Consider the following 19,979-nt stretch of genomic DNA (forward strand, 5'->3'; position numbering starts at 1 on the left):
CTGTTTCAAGAGGTTCAAACCAGTGAGATTTCAGGAACCTTAACACCACGTTAAGGTCCCACGGTGCCACTGGCAGCACTCCCTTCACAAACGTCTGGACTTCTGGGAGAGAAGCCAATTCCCTCTGAAAGAATATAGATAGGCTCCATTAAGGTACAGATTTCGGCCCTAACTTCAGGCCCATATCCACTCCTGTCTGTAGAAAATGGAGAAACCGGCCCAGATGGAAATCTTCCGTAGGAGCATTCTTGGCTTCACACCAAGATACATACTTCCTCCAGATACGGTGATAATGCCGGAATACCTTTCCCAGCTAGGATTCGGTGTTCAACCGCCATGCAGTCAAACGTAACCGCGGTAAGTCTTGGAACACACATGGCCCCTGCTGTAACAGGTCCTCCCTGAGAGGAAGAGGCCACGGATCTTCTGTGAGCATTTCCTGAAGATGTGAGTACCAGGCCCTTCGAGGCCAATCTGGGACAATGAGTATTGTCTGCACTCTTCTTTGTCTTATGATTCTCAATATTTGCGAGAGGAGAGGAAGAGGAGGAAATACATAGACCGACTAAAACACCCATGGTGTCACTAGGGCGTCTACTGCTACTGCCTGAGGGTCCCGAGACCTGGCACAATACCTCCGAAGCTTTTTGTTGAGGCGTGACGCCATCATGTCTATTTGAGGAATTCCCCAAAGACTTGTTATCTCTGCAAAAACTTCTTGATGAAGTCCCCACTCTCCCGGATGGAGATCGTGTCTGCTGAGGAAGTCTGCTTCCCATTTGTCCACTCCCGGAATGAAGACAGCTGACAGAGCGCTTACGTGATTTTCCGCCCAGCAAAGAATCCTGGCGGCTTCCGCCATCGCCACTCTACTCCTTGTCCCGCCTTGGCGGTTTACATGAGCCACGGCTGTGACGTTGTCTGATTGAATCAGAACCGGTAGGTCGCGAAGAAGATTCTCCGCTAGTCGTAGGCCGTTGTATATGGCCCTCAATTCTAGTATGTTGATGTGTAGACAAGCCTCCTGGCTTGACAATAGTCCCTGAAAATTTCTTCCTTGTGTGACTGCTCCCCATCCTCGGAGGCTCGCGTCCGTGGTCACCAGAACCCAGTCTTGAATGCCGAACCTGCGACCCTCTAGAAGGTGAGCACTCTGCAGCCACCACAGGAGAGACACCCTGGCCCTGGGGGACAGGGTTATTTTCTGATGTATTTGTAGATGGGACCCCGACCACCTGTCCAGAAGGTCCCACTGAAAAGCTCTCGCATGAAACCTGCCGAAGGGGATGGCCTCGTAGGCTGCCATCATTTTTCCCAGAACTCAAGTGCATTGATGAACAGACACTCTTTTTGGTTTTAGCAGGTCTCTGACCATGTTCTGGAGATCCTGGGCTTTTTCCAATGGGAGAAAAACCCTCTTTTGTTCCGTGTCCAGAATCATGCCTAGGAATGATAGCCGAGTCGTAGGAACCAATTGTGACTTTGGCAGATTGAGAATCCAACCGTGCTGTTGCAGCACTTTCAGGGAGAGCGACACGTTCTTCAGCAATTGGTCTCTCGATCTCTCCTTTATCAGGAGATCGTCCAAGTATGGGATAATTGTGACTCCCGCCTGCGCAGGAGCACCATCATCTCCGCCAATACCTTGGTGAAAATCCTTGGGGTCGTGGAAAGCCCAAACGGCAACGTCTGAAACTGGTAATGACAGTCCTGTACAGCGAATATCAGGTACTCCTGATGAGGGGGGGTATATGGGGACATGAAGGTATGCATCCTTAATGTCCAGTGACACCATCAAATGCGCCCCTTCCAGGGTGGATATTACAGCTCGGAGCGATTCCATCTTGAATTTGAACTTTTTCAAGTACAGGTTTAGGGATTTTAGATTTAAAATGGGTCTGACCGAACCATCCGGTTTTGGGACCACAAACAGGGTTGAATAATACCCTTTTCCCTGTTGGACCAGGGGAACCTTGACCACCACTTGCTGTTGACACAGCTTTTGAATTGCAGCTAACACTACTTCCCTCTCCGGGGGTGAAGCTGGCAAGGCCGACTTGAAAAATCGGCGAGGGGGCACCTCTTCGAATTCCAGCTTGTAGCCTTGGGAAACAATTTCCATCACCCAAGGACCACGTCTGAAAGAATCCAGATCTGGCTGAAAAGTCAAAGGCGCGCCCTCACTGGTGCGGACTCCCTTAGGGGAGCCCCAGCGTCATGCGGTGGATTTCGTAGAAGCCGGGGAGGACTTCTGCTCCTGGGAACTAGCCGAAGCAGGTATTCTCTTTCCTCTACCCTTACCTCTGGCAAGGAAGGAGGAGCCCCGACCTCTTCTGGACTTACGCAACCGAAATGACTGCATCAGATACTGTGGAGTTTTCTTTTGCTGTTGGGGAACAAAAGGTAAAAAGGTAGATTTACCCGCGGTAGCTGTGGCAACCAGGTCCGCGAGCCCCTCCCCAAACAACACTTCACCCTTGTAAGGTAAAACCTCCATATGCTTCTTTGAGTCTGCATCACCCGTCCATTGGCGGGTCCATAGAGGTCGTCTCGCAGAAATAGCCACGGCATTGGCTCTGGAACCCAGCAGCCCAACGTCTCTGTGTGTGTCCCTCATATATAAGACTGCGTCCTTAATGTGGGCTAAGGTTAATATAATGGTATCCCTGTCTAGGGTATCAAGGTCAGCTGACAAGGTATCTGTCCAAGCTGCAACTGCGCTACATACCCATGCCGATGCTATTGCCGGTCTGAGCAAAGCACCCGTATGCGCATAAATAGACTTTAAAGTAGTCTCCTGTCTGCGATCAGCAGGATCCTTGAGGGCTGCCGTGTCCGGAGACGGCAGCGCCACCTTCTTGGACAGGCGCGTTAAAGCCTTGTCCACCCTGGGAGAGGATTCCCAACGTACCCTGTCCTGTGCAGGGAAAGGATACGCAATAAGAAGAACCCTTTTGGGAATCTGCAGTTTTTTTATCTGGAGTTTCCCAAGCTTTTTCAAATAATTCGTTCAGCTCATGAGATGGGGGAAAGGTTACCTCAGGTTTCTTTTCCTTATACATGCGCACCCTCGTATCAGGGACAGAGGGGTCATCAGTGATATGCAAAACATCTTTTATTGCAATAATCATACACTGAATACTCTTTGCCACCCTTGGGTGTAATTTTGCATCATCATAGTCGACACTGGAGTCAGAATCCGTGTCAGTACCAGTGTCCACTATTCGGGATAGGGGACGTTTTTGAGACCCAGAAGGGCCCTGTGACCCAGTCCAATCCATGGATTGACTCCCTGCTTTCTCCCTGGACTCTGCTTTGTCCAGTCTCTTATGTAATGAGGCCACACTCGCATTTAACATATGCCACATGTCCATCCAATCATGAGTCGGCGTTCCCGACGGAGACACACCACACATCTGCTCCACCTCCTCCTTAGACGAGCCTTCCACGTCAGACATGCCGACACCTCCACACACACAGGGATATATCTATAAGGGGACAATTCCCCAACAAGGCCCTTTGGGGAGACAGAGAGAGAGTATGCCAGCACACACCCAGCGCCAAACTGACACTGGAATAAAACCCAGATAGCGCTAGATATATATATATATATATATATATATATATATATATATATATATATATATATATATATATATATATATATAAAAAAAAATCAATGTTATACACTCACTGCGCCTTAAACATGCCCCCCTCTTTTCAGCCCTCTGTCACAGAGTTCAGCAGGGGAGAGTCCGGGGAGCCAGCTTCTCTGCAGCGTTCTGTGGAGAAAATGGCGCTGTTAGTGCGGAGGGATCAAGCTCCGCCCCCTCCAGCAGGCGGGCTTCGGTCCCTCTTCAATATTCAAAAAATGGCGGGGGATCTCTTCATTTACTGCCTCCGCAGCCTAATGTACCCTTGTATGCCAGACCAGAGGTTTATTGCTGCCCAGGGCGCCCCCCATGCGCCCTGCACCCATCAGTGCCCGTTCTGTGTGTGAAGCGTGTGGGAGCAATGGCACGCAGCGGTCTCAGTGAAGATCTGAAGTCTTCTGCCGCCTTGAAGTCTTCTTTTCTTCTTATACTCACCCGGCTTCTATCTTCCGGCTCTGCGGGGAGGACGGCGGCGCGGCTCTGGGACGAACGGCGGGGTGAGACCTGCGTTCCGACTCCCTCTGGAGCTAATGGTGTCCAGTAGCCTAAGAAGCAGAGCCTATCATTTAAGTAGGTCTGCTTCTCTCTCCTCAGTCCCACGATGCAGGGAGCCTGTTGCCAGCAGTGCTCCCTGAAAATAAAAAACCTAACAAAATTATTTTTCAGAGAAACTCTGGAGAGCTCCTCTGTAATGCACCCTATCTCCTCTGGGCACAAAAGCTAACTGAGGTCTGGAGTAGGGGCATAGAGGGAGGAGCCAGTGCACACCCATACTAAAAGTTCTTTATAGTGCCCATGTCTCCTGCGGAGCCCGTCTATACCCCATGGTCCTTATGGAGTCCCCAGCATCCTCTAGGACGTAAGAGAAATATTATTTTGTGGGCTTAATATAGGTATAATCATACTCAAAAACAAGAAAGTACTTTTAGGCAACCAATGCAACATCAGAAATTGACCTGTAACTTGAAATGGCTCTTGCCTCTTGATAAAGGAATATCAAACGATTGCTATTACTATTATTTAGTTATACAGCTTTTTACAAAAGCACTTTAGAGATAGTCACATCTGTCCCTGTCTCAAATGGTACAGCCTAAACTCTGCACCACATAATAATAATAATAAAAATAATAATCTGTTAACGTGTTTTTGGACTAACGGAGTAACCCCCAAGTAAACACGGGAACAACGTACAAAAGTCACAAGCATAGTACCCTTATTGGACTGTAACCCATGATTTAAAAAACTGTTTTCCATTTAAAGGTATATTATTAAGTGTGCACAGATAGCACATTTTTGTAGCTTTGGAAACACGTGCTTCCTGTGGGACATGAGCATTTTCAGGTGACAACTTTCAGGAGCTAGGAAAGGACCAGAACATCATTTTAAAATGTGTTAACTTACTGTATTGACCACAAATATTTTAGAGAAGCACTTGGACATGTCAGTTAATAGTACAGAGGTGTATATGGGAGAGCTGAAGCTACTCTTCCCTCCTTTGATAGGGCTGATCGAGGATGAGGGGGTATTCTGGCGATGTCCAAATTAAATCATCAGGTTTCTATGGCAACCACAATCAGGAAATACTATCTCCCTAACAATAGTGGAGCCACACTCATGAAACAATTGGATGCCTGAAACCTGGATAAATCAGGTCACAACTCTGGAACTGTCGCAATAGTAGGAGAGGGGCCTCCAGACTCATTTACTCCTAGGGGGTCAGGAAGTGGTTAATCATTTTACTGATTCATACAATCACAGTCTACTGTAGTCTACAATCACCGTCTACTTTCAATTACACAGTATTCCAAACTTTACACCTCAGCACTTCGATGTCCAAAAAAACAACACCTCTATTCTTAAGTATATTCCCTGTACTTAGCATTTCGTGTAATTAGCATTTTGTGGTAATTGGATGTTTTAGATAATGAACTGCCATGCTTACTACAATGTGGGACACTACAGAATTTCATTGCTTATTGGTACCAACATTTCTACAGAGTTTCCAGGAGGAAATGTATACTATATGATAGGAATAACTGAAAAATTGCTGCATCAATCAGGAAAAGACGCCACTGGTGACCATTAATGTATCTGCATGGAGTTGGTATATTCTTCCAATATTTGTATAGGATTTCCCCTTGGTAATTAGTTTCCTCCCACAGTCCAAAAAAATACTGACATGTTAAATCGACTTCTTATGAAATTGACCTTGCTGTGGGAATGTTTGTGTGTGGCAGGGAAATTACTTTGTAAGCTCCACTGGGGCAGGGACCAGGGTGGGTGAGTAAATTAGCTGCACAGCACTGCGCAATATTTTGGTGCTTTATAAAATGACAATAATTGCCTGTACCAATCCCAAGCTATGCACGAATTATTGCACAAGATATACTGCAGTTCAGTCATGCGATGGTAGATAAAAGTGATTCATACTGTATGAGCGTAGTATGTGGATTACCAAACCAGCACAGCATACGTGACAATAAAACATTAGAAAGTTTTCATTTTAGTGGGAGGTGATTGGAGAGTGTTGGAGGACCACAAACAGTCTCTCTTTAGGCTTTCACCGGAAAGAACTGCTGTATCAGAACAGTTTTGTGCAAGGATTATTTAATAGCATTACATTACACATGCACTGCCAAAGTACAATGATAGGATTTACAAAGAGTTGTGTACAGAACAGAAGGCAGTGGGGGAAGGGAGGAGCAGGGGAAGTTCTCATCACTTACTACTGGTGCTATAGCAGAATTTGTTGCTAAAGCTGTACATTATTATTTTTTCATTTTCTTTGGGGGGGGGGGGGGGGGGGGGTGTGTATATATATATATATATATATATATATATATATATATATATATATATATAATTTTTTTAAATCTTTTTTTATCATTATTATTTTTTATTTTTTTTATTAGAAGTCAAAGCATAACATATGCTTTGAGGATATTAGAAACAGTCTCTTAACATTAAATGCTATGGGGCCAAAGCACGTTCCGGTACTCTGTTCCAACCCAAATTAAGGCCTGGCTGTTCACCTTTCCCCAAACCAGGTACCTGCTAAAATCTTTGTTATGGGAAGTCAGTGTTTGTTTTCAGGCATTGCACAAGCCTTAAGTAAAGGCTGTATCATGCACACTTTAAAGGGCCCCATACGCTAGAACGATAATGCCCGATTTCATCCAATTTCGGGCATTTGGTACGATATAACGAGTAAAATCTGGCATTTTGGATGCGTTTCCGATCCGCGTTCCCGTGAGGGTCAGATCGGCTAGATCGTTAGTGCTGCACTCGTGATATGTGGGTTGCGATCCGGCGCCGGCATGGCTGGCATCGCAAACAATATATCGCATGCAAAATGTACCAAATCGTATGAAATCGTATGGAACCACTCCCGGGAAGCTCCCGGAAGATTTCAAGGGAAATCGCTTCCGACTTCAGCCTCAGACATATCGTTGTAGTGTATGGGGCCCTTTACTCTTCATGGTTTCCAAATCGGTGTATCTGCAACCATCTTCAGTTCATATTCACGGTGCGGTGATTGCTTGGGAATTCATTCGAACTGTACTGTGCTGCTGACAGAACACGTTCAGTATTAGAACGCAGTCACACTGCAGCCTTATGAGAGACATCTGCCCTTTCCACATTCGGTTAGTCATGAGCCACACTGGGGGTACTGTACAGGCAGGCAGAGTTATATACAAATCACACAGGTACATGCACATTCTGCCCCCAGAACTATTTCTTTCTACAACATAAGGTTTCACTGTAATTTCTAACCCTGGCTACGATTCAAGTTGGACACATTTTTCTCATTAAAATAGAGAAGAAAAAAAAAAAAAAAAGAAAAAGAAAGGCCTGGATTTGGTGCAGATTGCTGTGTAAAACAGGGAAAGCTAATCCTAACACAACCCCCTCCATCAGACAGTCCCAGGGGAAACCCCCCTCCCTACAGGACAGCTCAGCTCAGAAAAGGGCCCCTGTCGAGGGGGAGGTGTGAGCACATGTACAAGCATTTTTAGGCTTTTTTTGTTGTTGTTTAAATGTAGAACTTTTTGCTATACCTAAAATGGATCTAGTTGGTTAAACTTTGCAACATGGAACATTGTTAGGCACAGGTACAAGTCATCATTCAGGCCTTGCCATAATGGATATTTTATTATATTTATTATGTCAATTCATTTTAAAATGTATAACAGATCAACCTGATCAGATATAAAAATAGCATTGTCCACAAGCTCAAATTTTAACCCTACCACACTAAACCTGATGGATCTAAATGTTCTACTGCAAAATTCTCAGCCAAGAGATACCCTGGGAAACGCCATGCAAAGGAGAACATTTCAGATTTACATAAACTCTCTACCATACTGTAGATCAGGGTATAAAGTGTTAAGTGCAAACAACTTTATGTATTTTATATTCAGCCCCCAGCGATTTCTCTCCCCTACAGTTCCCTGACTTTTTGCAGTTACATTACATTGGTCATTATAAAATCTGCACGGAGTTACTATAGAAACAATCTGGGAATTGTGCCAAGTTGAACTTTGATATTTGTTGTATCATATTGTTGTTACATTATTCTGGGATAAGTGCCAGGAAAAAAGAATGACAGACCGAAGATCTGATGTCATCTAGTAGTAATGTGACGAGTAAATCAAAAATCATTGTGGACATATTAAATAAATAAAAAACAACAAAACAAAACAAAAAAAAACCTAAAAGTTTATCCATGAGCAGCGTCAAGTACTAGGGGTCTCATTAAGCGTAAAAAACTCTGGGCATCTGAAATATGCACATGCAGAGTCACACGTATTTTGCACGTTCAAGCGCAAGATATTTACAGTAGCCTACTTAGGAAGTTGTATAACACAAACACACACACATATATATATATATATATATATATATATATATATATATATATATATATATATATATATATATATATATATATATATATATATATATATTATATATATATATTTAAGGGATGGGCAAAGATCATGGCATCACCCCACAAGAGGGACAACCAGCACCAGTCCTTACTAATGTGTGTGTGTATAAATCTATAATACTATAATCGTACAGTACTTGGGCAAACTCATGCTTGTACATCTACAGGGGTTGATTTGCACACACTTTGCAGGCCCTCTTTCACCCATTTCCTGGCGTGCTTGTTAATTATACAAGAACCACTGTACATGTTAGCTGAGACTTCTAATCATCCGCTGCAAGGATCAAGTAAGGAATACATCTTGTCCGATAGATAGTGGGAGATATGAAAACAGCTGGTTTGACAACTGTAACTCGCCAGCATCACTTTGTTCCAAAAGTCCCCAAGAAGACTTTGACCACAGACAAGAAACCGGCAGCTGTTTTCAGACCTCTTCATACCTGTCTAGCAATCATTCATTCACTGAAGGGCAGTGGGAGTACCGAAGCATTGGTTATAGTGGAAGTGGCATGACACGTATGAGTTACAGTCATTTTCTCTTAACTAACAAGTACTCAAATCTATCGTAGAGTACACCGCTGCTAAACCTGATGCAGTCTATTTACCGATACATCAGCACTTTGGACAAGTGATGGACTTTCATAAAAATATGGAGAGTTACTGTAAGCGGTTATAACCATCATCTAAGAACCAATGAAAAGTATGATCGTTTACAACATACAGGGAACCTAAAGTAGTAACAACTAACAGAAAATAAAAAAAAATAAAAAAAACAGTATTTTATTCCAATTATAGAAAAAATTGTAATGTATCACAATGAAGACAAGATAATAAAGGCAAATTCTTCTGAAATACCTTAAGAATCTACCAGTTGTTTATAAAGTAAAAAAATAAAAAAGGGGGGGGGGGGGGGATAACCAGTTATGGCCAATGGAGACACGGGTGGTCTTCAGTTTGCTGGCTGTTGGGATCCCGGCGCACAGTATACCAGCGCTGACATCTTTTCTCCCTTTTGGGGGTCCACGACCCCCCCTGGAGGGAGAATAGATAGCGTGGCACCGGAATCCCAACACCCGGTATACCGACAGCTTTTCTCCCTCTTTGGGGTCCATGACCCCCATAGAGGGAGAATAGATAGCGTGGCCCGCAGCATGGCGAGCGCAGCAAGCCCGCAAGAGGCTCATTTGCGCTCGCCCAGCTGTCTGTATGCCGGCGGTTGGGATTCCGGCGCTGGTATGCTGGCTGCCGGCATACCATACTAGTGTTCACTCTAGGAGTGAAAAGGGGCAGGGCGCCGGACTCCGGGGGCACATGTGCGCGCGTCCGAAATGGGGCGGCGGCCACGCAAATTAGGGGGCGTGGCCACGCCTCCGTCATTTTAGGGGGCGGTGCGGCCCACAGACGCTACTATAGAGAGCGTCTGTGGCCGGCGACGTCACTGTTGGGGGCGTGCCCAGCACCTCCGTCGGTGCTGGGCTTCCCCCAGCCCTCTCCCAATGCGTGAATGGATGCCGCGCGCATGCGCACGCCATCTATACACGCCAAGAGGGCAGGAAGCGGGCGGCTGTTCTAGCAGGGCGCTGCAAAAGGGGCAGGCCGGGTTTTGCTTGTTAAAAAACGGGCAGGGTGCGGCGCCCTGCTAAAACAGCCTAGAGTGAACACTACCATACTACACCCGGAGACACTTGCATTAAACAAACATCACAGTTTATTGAAAATAAGTAGCTGCAGCCACTTCCACGGATATTATATACAATACAGATTTAATTAATCTGCTATACTCAGAGTGCCGTCTGTCTGGAGTTATCTATATTTACCATGGACGTGCAGTCAAGGTAGGCAGGGCTTCACCTATCATACTCCCTGTCAGACTTCAGAGGTTTGACTATAAAAATGATTAGAATACTACAAAGATATTGTACCTTATAAATATCTTCTTTGCATTATTCTGATCTTTTTCATAGGCAAAATACACCAAAATTACAGCAACAAGCTCAGCCTCACCTCTTATAGTCAGACACTGCCTGCAGCTGCTGGTGGAGCCACACAGCAGCCAATAATACCACCTCAGAGAAACAGAGCCAGAGGAGGCATGCCTCACTATGGGGGGGGGGGGAGGAATGTGAGCTCTGATGGACACCTCTGACAATAAGGTGACCAGTCCAGGAAGTGTTCCGACACAGGAGCTCAGCAGCACTGAATATGCATTGAAAACATATGAAGGAAAGCAAGGTGAGGAGGGTCTGCTTTGGACAACAGGACATTGTCTGTAAACCACTGCGTAACAGGATGAGACATTGTCCTGCAGACTTCAGTAGCTAGCACCTCGTCACTATGCAGGGACTGGCATCTTCTAGGTAAGGGATGGGGTATCTTCTGTGCTGAGGGAGAGATCTGTGTGTGTGTGTGTGTGGGGGGGGGGGGGGGGCGGGCTTCTCTGCTAAGGGCGAGATGTGTTGTATAAGATAGGGGATCTGTGCTACGGGTAGATGTGTGGTGTGTGCGGGGATCTATGGCAGTGGAGCGTGTGTGTGTGTGTGTGTGTGTGTGTGTGTGTGTGTGTGTGTGTGTGTGTGTGTGTGTGTGTGTGTGTGTGTGTGTGTGTGTGTGTATGTGTGTGTATCTAGTCAGTGCCTCCCCAGCCATTGACCTCACCGGACGTCACTAATAGCTAATATGTAAATTTGCATGTACATAAATACAATGTGGTAGAGCCATGTGTCTGCCACATACTCAATGGAGAGCAGCAGGGAGGCCCCACCCAACTCTCACTGGCTCCCTCTTAGATAGAGCCTGCATAGCACCCCTCCCTCCTCCTCCCCCTCAGGAGTAAAAAGGCCCTGACCCCGGCAAAGATTAAGGACCGGACTGCCCCACCCCGCATTTGCCCCCCACACTGCTGGGTGTTACACCCAGCATGTGCATCAGGTGTCCGTGACGGGATGGCAGAGAGCAGGGTCTAATAAGGGAATGGCAACAGCCAAACACATAGACATGCTGATCGTGAGGAGGAAGGGACTTAGGACCAATCATCCTCAGAAACCCCATCCTCGCGCTGCAGTCAGCAGCTGCGCAAGAGACTGCAGCATCTTCCCCATAGGAGGAGTAATTGAAGGAGCTACACCAAAAATAGTCTGCAGGTGCCAGATAGAAAGGATCTGAGGGGAAGGGGAAGGGGCTAGACAGATATGCAGGCAGCAGCTACCAGGTAGGCAGAGATAGAAGATGTATTACATTTTAGAGAGAGAGATAAAGTACTAAAGCAGCAGTTAGAAGCAGATTGGTAGGCACTTTATCTCTCTCCGATGTTTGATACATCTCAAACATGGGGGAGGGGGGGTTCAATTGTGCCATGCACCCCCATAGTAATGGGCATCTATCAGAGCAATTCAATTGTTGCTCTGACCAGGTGCCCATTGGCCGCGGTATTCACTTTTTTTCTCGCAGCCTCCGAAGGTGTAAGAAAAATGGGGCAGATGGATTAAGTAAGGCATAAAGAAGTGATAAAGCAGTGATAAAATTCAAGGTGATAATGCACTAGACAATCAGCTCCAGTATGTAAATTAACAGTTATGAGCTGATTGTAAGCTTGCAAGCAGGGTCTTCCTTCCTCTATGTCTGTCTGTTTTTTACCCAGTTTTGTTTTATTACTGTTCTAATTGTAAAGCGCAACGGAATATTCTGCGCTATATAAGAAACTGTTAAAAAATAAATAATATTATTATTATTAATAATAACTTCTTTATGTGTTCTCCAGGCTTAAAGCATCTGCCCCAATGTGTGATAAGTCTGTAGTTTGGGCGACCAAACCCAGACTTTAGACGCCCAATAGAGAATTTTAGACTGGTTTAGTCGATCTGTTGCACCTAGTTTCAGCTATGAAAGGCAACGTGAAACATTTGTATTTACCAACTGTGAAAGTGCAGTAAGTAAAATTAGGTCATCGTGTTGGTATGCACCTACCCACCAGATGATGCCCTGCTGGAAATATAGTATGAGAAGACAGTAGGCCAGGAAGAAGAGGGATGGAAGTACAGGTAAGTGGGGAGGGTGGATGAAGGGAAGGAGTAAAAGCCTGAGGGGGCAAACTGTAGGGAATAGATAGGAGGAAAAAAAGAAACATGCAGTGCTGGGGACAACATATATGCCCACACTTAGTTTGTATATACAAAAACAGGACTGAGCACACAGCACGAGTACTAAAACCAAGTAACATGATGGGCAAAAAAAGCCCTCACTCAAATTCAAACGTAAATAAAACACATCTGACACTACACTCCTAGGACTATAGTTGTTTAACGCCATATTTAAGAAAACAGATTATTCACAAATTCCAATGAGGTAAACCTCAAACTGCCCAAACCAGAAGGGAGGAAAAAGGGTGTGTGAAGTACACTAAACTTCATGGCCACCTTGATGCAGCAAATACACAGCAGAGGGCCAGTACTAGTTGCCCCAAACTGAAATGCAGAGTCTAGACATATGCAATGGGTTTCAGGTTTCAAGATATATCATCAGCATTGATCTTGTCTACGCAGGAAACAGAAGAGTTAATGAAGAGTTATGAAAAATCCATACTGCAGGGACAAATCAGGAATCCGCTCTGTAAGGCAACATTGCATTGTTTCTGTGGGCTCATTTTGCCACTCAAATTTGTCATTAAATGTTCCAAACAGAAAGAGAAATAAAAATAACAATCCTTCCTGTTGCCCACCAAATCACGTAACTTTTTACCTGTCATTTATATAATACCTATAAGAAGGGCTTTACACGGAATTTTAAATAATTTACATCAGTCCCTCCCCCAGTAGAGCCAACAATGTATATTTTCTACTACACAGACAAACACACAGAGTCCTGGTTGGAATCAAAGCCATGACCCTAGAGCAGCGGTTCTCAAACTAGGTGCCTCAGGGTACTTGCAGGGGTACAGGCTGGTGGTCCAGGGCCAATTCAAATGATTTACGGTCAATGTAACAGACAAAACCAGTGCTGGTGGATTCCAATTATAGAGTATGTGGACAAACAGAAGTGAATCCTGTCTCTCACTACATAACTGAACCTGAGGAGGACATATAAAACACAATTTACATAATTGAATATTTTTTTCTGAATTTTTCAATAACAAGCGTTTGGCCTAGGGGTGCAGTTAAAAATAAATAAATCTTAAACTATAGGGCGCATTGATTCAAAAATGTTTGCGAACCACTGCCCTAGAGCTAAATATTCTTAGGATACAAACACAGGGTCTCCCTCAAGAATAAAGAGCTAATAAGTAAAATTGGTATAAAAGATGGCCTCTATTTCACGTGAACATTCTGTTTTACCTGCTGGTTCTAGAAAAAGACAGAAAAAATGAAAATAAAACAAACTCCAGAATGCTACAAAAGTACATATGCAGCCAACAAAGAATGATGAAAGCCTGTCACAGACACACACACACAACAGTACCACATATCCTTTAGACTAAACCAACACACAAAAACAGCCAGCCAGCGTCTGCCAAAACATCAAAAGAATGGGCAAAGCACTTGTACCCTCCTCCAACAGAAACTACAAACCAACACCACAGGAATGTGAAAACATCCCAAGGCACATGTAGCTCAGAAACATTACCAAATGAGTCAACACCCCAACACGCTACAAACCAACAGTCAACATCACCACCATCTGTGTGAGAAACAACCAGAAGTGTCACACGTACACAATAAATGGTCCACGGGGACATAATAAAACTAAGGAAACTGGATGGTGTAAAAATGCACAACACACCGATGCTGCTGCTCTCCATTCGACTTTCTCACTTGTCCACAAACCGATATGTAACCAGAGCCACGACACAGGACCTGTCAGGGTTAATCTAGATCAACATACCCAGAATATGTACAAAGACATTCCTAAACCTAGTATATTTATGTGCACATTGAAAGAGGAGATATTAGCCATTCTCTGTTATGAGGGGTTTTCACCCAGGTGCCTGAACGTATCATTACACAGTTCCAGCACGTATTACCCAAACAGCAGACATCGCAGAGAACAATCCTTTTGTATTGGAGCAAAATGCACAACTGATATGTAGCCACTAGCAACCACATTACAGCTTTGCTCAAATGAAGGTAAATATCCAATACGGACATCTAATATTCTACAGGACCGTGTGCACTGTTTGTTTAAAGCGATTGCATAAACCCGAACTAATTCTTACTTTGTTTTAGCTTTTGCAGTCATCATGTACCCATCACCAAAACACACTGAAGGCAGTCATCTGGTGACTTAACATATGCTCAGTCTATCAGTTAGCAAAGAATTTTTAATTGAAAATTGTAGATTTACATGAGACATTAAACAACAAAAAAAAAACATGACAAAAAAATGCACAGCCGCCGTAACACATTCACATCAAGACATATACTAGTCATATGTTGTGACATAAAATAGGGCATGTGGTGTACAACGTGGACCTTCATCACTACCATAAATTCACTGGGAAATGAACTCACTGGAGGTGTGTGGCACACAGTGTCTCCTGCCTCACATGTGTTACCAGATTCTATAAAATTATAGGCTGCATTCAAATAATAATCAGATAAGCCTACCTCCTTTGTGTGCAAGCAACAGGTACACTAAAAGTTGTGAAGCAGTTAAATAGATACAATTAAAGGTAATTAAGTAGTTTAAAGCTATCCACATGGTTCTTCACCTAATATACATTTGGCTTAATGCTGTCTGTCAGGTCCCTATATAAAGTTGTATAAAGTGTTTCTATATAAAACAAAAAGTTGTATTTACAATTGGTTACAGAAGGCAATATAATTCTGAGCAAAGAAAACCCATATCCATGGAAATATAATCATATTATTCACTGCACTTTTACTGTAAAAATATAACTGGCTTCCTGCAGTATTTTCCCAGCAAACAGATCTGCAAGAGACTGAGAAATCACGCTCTTTGGTTGTTTGTTAAGTCACGATTACACACTTTATTTGGGCAAATCAACATGCAACAGATTAATGAGCCAAAATGCAGACAGAAAGGACATTGTATGAGGTAAATAACTAAGAAAAAAACCCAAAACACAAAGAATATTATAGAGAAAAGAAAAAAAAATACCACAAAATATCCCGACCCATATAAAAACTAACAAATATATTTAAGTATTGTCTTAATTATACATTTAACAGATATAATTCAAAAGAAAAACTTCAAGCCATCACACAGCCCCTCATATATTCAGTGCACCAGACGTTATTAAAACCAAGTCTGCATTTATAGTGGAAATATGAAACTTTAACCACCACCAGCTATTGCTCACCCTTTCCTGAATTATGGAGGAGGGGCGCCAAGAAATGGACTCTCAAAACTCAGGTAAGGGGTCATCAATTGTGTGTTGTATTAAGTACAAAAGTGGGCCTGAACCTATGTTTCATATGACCACCATGTTCAGGAATGTTGCTCTTTCCACCAAGGTAATCGCTAATAAAAAACACAAGTAATGGCAGCATATCATACACATTTCACCTATAGTTTCAGTGGCATATGTACCTGCATTTTAACACAAAACATACAACAAAGGCTATAAGGGCTTAGTGTACTCACAAAAGTTAAATTATTAGTTACAGGTAAAAATACTGCATAGAAAAAGGAACTGAGATACGCTTATTTGTTCATTCTAGAATGTTAAGTCAAAATACAAACTGCCCAATTAAAGTGCCTTCTGCAAACAAAGTAAATGGTCGGCTAATTTACTGAGGAAATCTGATTTAAGTTAACTTTCCGAGAGGTGTCCAAATTGGAAATAGTCACCAATTGTTGGCTTACCCTTAACCACACCCTGTTCTCATCAGATACCCAAAAGGATAAAGGCCACAAAGATTGGAGATAGGAAAGGCTTTTGTCAGAAAAGCAATAAATCCTTGTTAGTAAAACACACAAAGAGTATAATAGCCTGAAGAAATCAAAACTTTACTACAGATAACACTTATCAATCATTTAAAAAAGGACTCATTCAACAAGTACCTGGCAATGCATAATTCTGTTAGAAAATATCAAGTACAATGAGCCTGTTGTTCAAACATATCCAGAGAAAGAACTACATAACTGGGGAAGCTGAATGAGCGCTTACACTATCTTACTACCACATATACTGGAATAATGTCACTTGCAGCAAGCCTGTGTGTCTGGCACATACTATGCACCTGGCTTAACCCATCATTATCTGTACTCCATAGACATGTCCATCAAATGACAATACAGTGCTGAGAGAGCAGATACCATCATCATAAAGCAATATCCCACTATTAACTTACAGGAACAACATTCTCATCTGCACATAAGGCACCAGAACATTTAACACGCAGACTTGGCCGGTCCCTGTTTCTCACATCCATAACCCGGAGACCCATGAAGGCTGCAGACTTGGATGCAGGCTATGGATGAGATCAGGGTGCAGGGTTACATGTGGCAGAGCAGCAGCAGGGCACACGGCACAGACCTGAGCATGGGGTAATATCAGGGCCTGGTCTGCACGCAGTATGGGGGAGACACCCCCGTAACCAGGATAGAGCTACCTGTGGCTCCCGGCTGCTGGGGCGCTACAGCCATGCTGGGACTTGCAGCTCCCCAGCAGCAGGACATTAGAGCTGCGACGCCGGCAGTAGGCAGAGCAGGGTGACCAGGGGGCAGCAGCCACAGGTGCCAGCAGCACTCACTTCCCCCCGGGCACCTCCTAATGCTGCACCCAGACAGTGGCGCCTCCTGTGCGGGACGGAGCCCCGAGAGCACCGGGTAACCCCCCTACCGTGTCAACGAGTGCCGGCGCCGTGTGTCCCCATTAGAGACGCGGGGCACGTAGCGAGCAGCACACCGACACCCCGACCCAGAACCCGATCCTCACCTTCCAGTCCTCTCACACCCGCCAGCAGCAGCATCGCCAGCACCAGCATCTCTGGGGGACCCGCGGGAACAACACCCAGCAACATTCCAGCAGCAGCTCACCCGGGTTACCCGACACACTGGGCACCAGCTCTCGCGTGTCCGCTTCCACCAGCCCCGGTGTTTCTGGATTACTCTTACTCTCCAGCGGGTATATCCGAGTTGTGTTGCCCCAGGCGGGTGTAGCTCAGTCCGATGTCTCCGCCCGGCTGTGTCCAGCGGGTGTAGGCGAGTTTCTTTGTTCCTCCTCCCAGCGGGTGTATCGGGCAGACTATAGCTCCCCTGGGGTACACTCGTGTCACTTTGTCCCCCCCGCGGGTGTTTCCAGTCTTTCGGGGCCCCCCGCGGGTGTAATCGGGTCACTCCCGACCTCACAGTGGCGAATCCCGCACTGCAGCCGCAGCTCAGTCTGGGGGAAGGGGCGCGTCAATCACGGCGCAGGCCCCGCCCACATGCCCGCTCAGCAACAGCCCCTCTCCTATTGCTGCCAGTGCGTTACAGGCGGAGGCTTCTCCCAGCCGTGCGCGGGACACGTGGGGGCAGAGAAGGGGGGCGGGGCCTGGTAAAAAGATGAATTGAGTTGGGTGGATTGTGGAGCGCTGTAACTCCGCCCCCTGCTTTCCATTGGTTGCTCTCTCTGTTGCCATAGTAATAGTATAGTAGACGTCAATCACGGCGCCGTATTCGATGCGGCTAGCGACCTCTTGTGGTGATGAGAGTTTACGGCAACAAAAGAAAGGTAAGAAAGAAAAGGAGAGGAGGACATAGGAAGGAATATGCGAAGTGTGCGGGGCATGAGCATTACATGCGATGTATCATCGTTCTCACCTGTGCCCATATCATTGCTTGCGGCTCTCGTTGGCCTACATCTCCTACAGTATATTTCCTCCTGGGCTTGCTAATGCTGCAGTCAGGGCTCTGCTTAGGTCGTGCACATTGTTGTGTGTTGTTACTAACAATGTTAGCGTCACGTTCCAAAAGCAAATGTAAATACTGCATTAAACTTAAACCATGTATGCCAAAGAGCAGCTAGTCGGTCATGCACAGATTGCACATAAGATGCTCCCTTCCTGCTGATTACAGCATGGCAAGCTTAGCATTATGCCATGAGCCGTTACACATGCCTTGCTCATGTCCTTGTTCTTAGATAGCAGGTATTTCAGGAAATAAAATCAAATAGCTGAACTTCCTATAATGCATTTGTTGCCTAAGCACAATGGAAGCCAATATGTTTTTAGGCTATACTAAAAGTCATGGCAGTGCAGCTAATCAGTCCCAATGGCTAGTTGCTGATCTCTAGTATCATGTAACTGTGTTTGTATTTTCATTACTCTTCGTCTCAGTAATATGAGCAGAGTACGAAAGCCTAATCATATACTGATTTAAGGGCTATCAGCTGAGCAGTTGGCCCATACTGAAAATTACCAAAAGAAAGGAGAGGACTATGGGGGTCATTCCGAGTTGATCGCTCGCTAGCCGTTTTTAGCAGCCGTGCAAACGCTATGCCGCCTCCCACTGGGAGTGTATTTTAGCTTAGCAGAAGTACGAACGAAAGGATCGCAGAGCGGCGGCAACGTTTTTTCGTGTAGTTTCAGAGTAGCTCAAAACCTACTCAGCGCTTGCGATGTCTTCAGACTGTTCAGTTCCTATTTTGACGTCACAAACACGCCCTGCGTTCGGCCAGCCACGCCTGCGTTTTTTCTGTCATGCCTGAGTTTTCCCGAACACTCCCTGAAAACGGTCAGTTGACACCCAGAAACGCCCTCTTCCTGTCAATCACTCTGCGGCATCCAGTGCGACTGAAAAGCATCGCTAGACCTTGTGTGAAACTACATCAGTCGTTGTAATAAAACATCGCGCATGCGCATTGCGCCACATACGCATCCGCAGAAATGCCGTTTTTTTGCCTCATCGCTGCTCAGCGACCGAAAGCAGCTAGTGATCAACTCAGAATGACCACCTATGCCAGTGGAAATAGTGTTGGCAGCCATGCTGTGCTCCTGGGTGTGGGGACTGATAGTCTGTATTCTTATACATATTGGGGTAAGCTCAAAAACAATTCTGTCACTAAAGTATATAGCTTGTACCTCTAGTGTTTCCAGCCTGCTCCAATAGGGCTCTCCTCTCAGAACAACACATACAAACAATTACTTAATTTACAGTTCATTTTGTTTTGTTTTGTTTTGTTTTGTTTTGTTTTTGTTACAAGTTTACATTTTTTATTGAATCGCATCACACATCGGCACAACATAAATAATCAAAGACACAGATAAATAAGGACGTTCTCAAATAAAATGATTCTAATGTGTATCATGCATTGCAGACTTGATGGCAGCCATCTCCAAGAATGTGTAAATATTGTAGATAAATGTAACAAAACAAAAAACACAAACCAGGAGCCAAATAGTCAAAGCATAAAGACAAATCTGCAAAGGCAGACACCC

General features: G+C 44.8%; 1 protein-coding gene across 2 annotated transcripts in view; it reads right to left on the reverse strand.

The window, feature by feature from the left end:
• The window catches only part of EPHB3 (EPH receptor B3), a 50,373-nt gene extending 32,225 nt beyond the window's left edge, over positions 1 to 18,148 (reverse strand). For both annotated transcript variants that reach the window (XM_063916653.1, XM_063916652.1), the window contains exon 1: positions 17,498 to 18,148. In XM_063916653.1, coding sequence (XP_063772723.1) covers positions 17,498 to 17,582 — 85 coding nt within the window. In that variant the 5' untranslated portion in view covers positions 17,583 to 18,148. The remainder of the gene's footprint in view (positions 1 to 17,497) is intronic.
• Positions 18,149 to 19,979: the final 1,831 nt, after the last annotated feature.

Source organism: Pseudophryne corroboree, chromosome 4 (genome assembly GCF_028390025.1).
Source record: "Pseudophryne corroboree isolate aPseCor3 chromosome 4, aPseCor3.hap2, whole genome shotgun sequence".
Lineage (NCBI taxonomy): Eukaryota > Metazoa > Chordata > Amphibia > Anura > Myobatrachidae > Pseudophryne > Pseudophryne corroboree.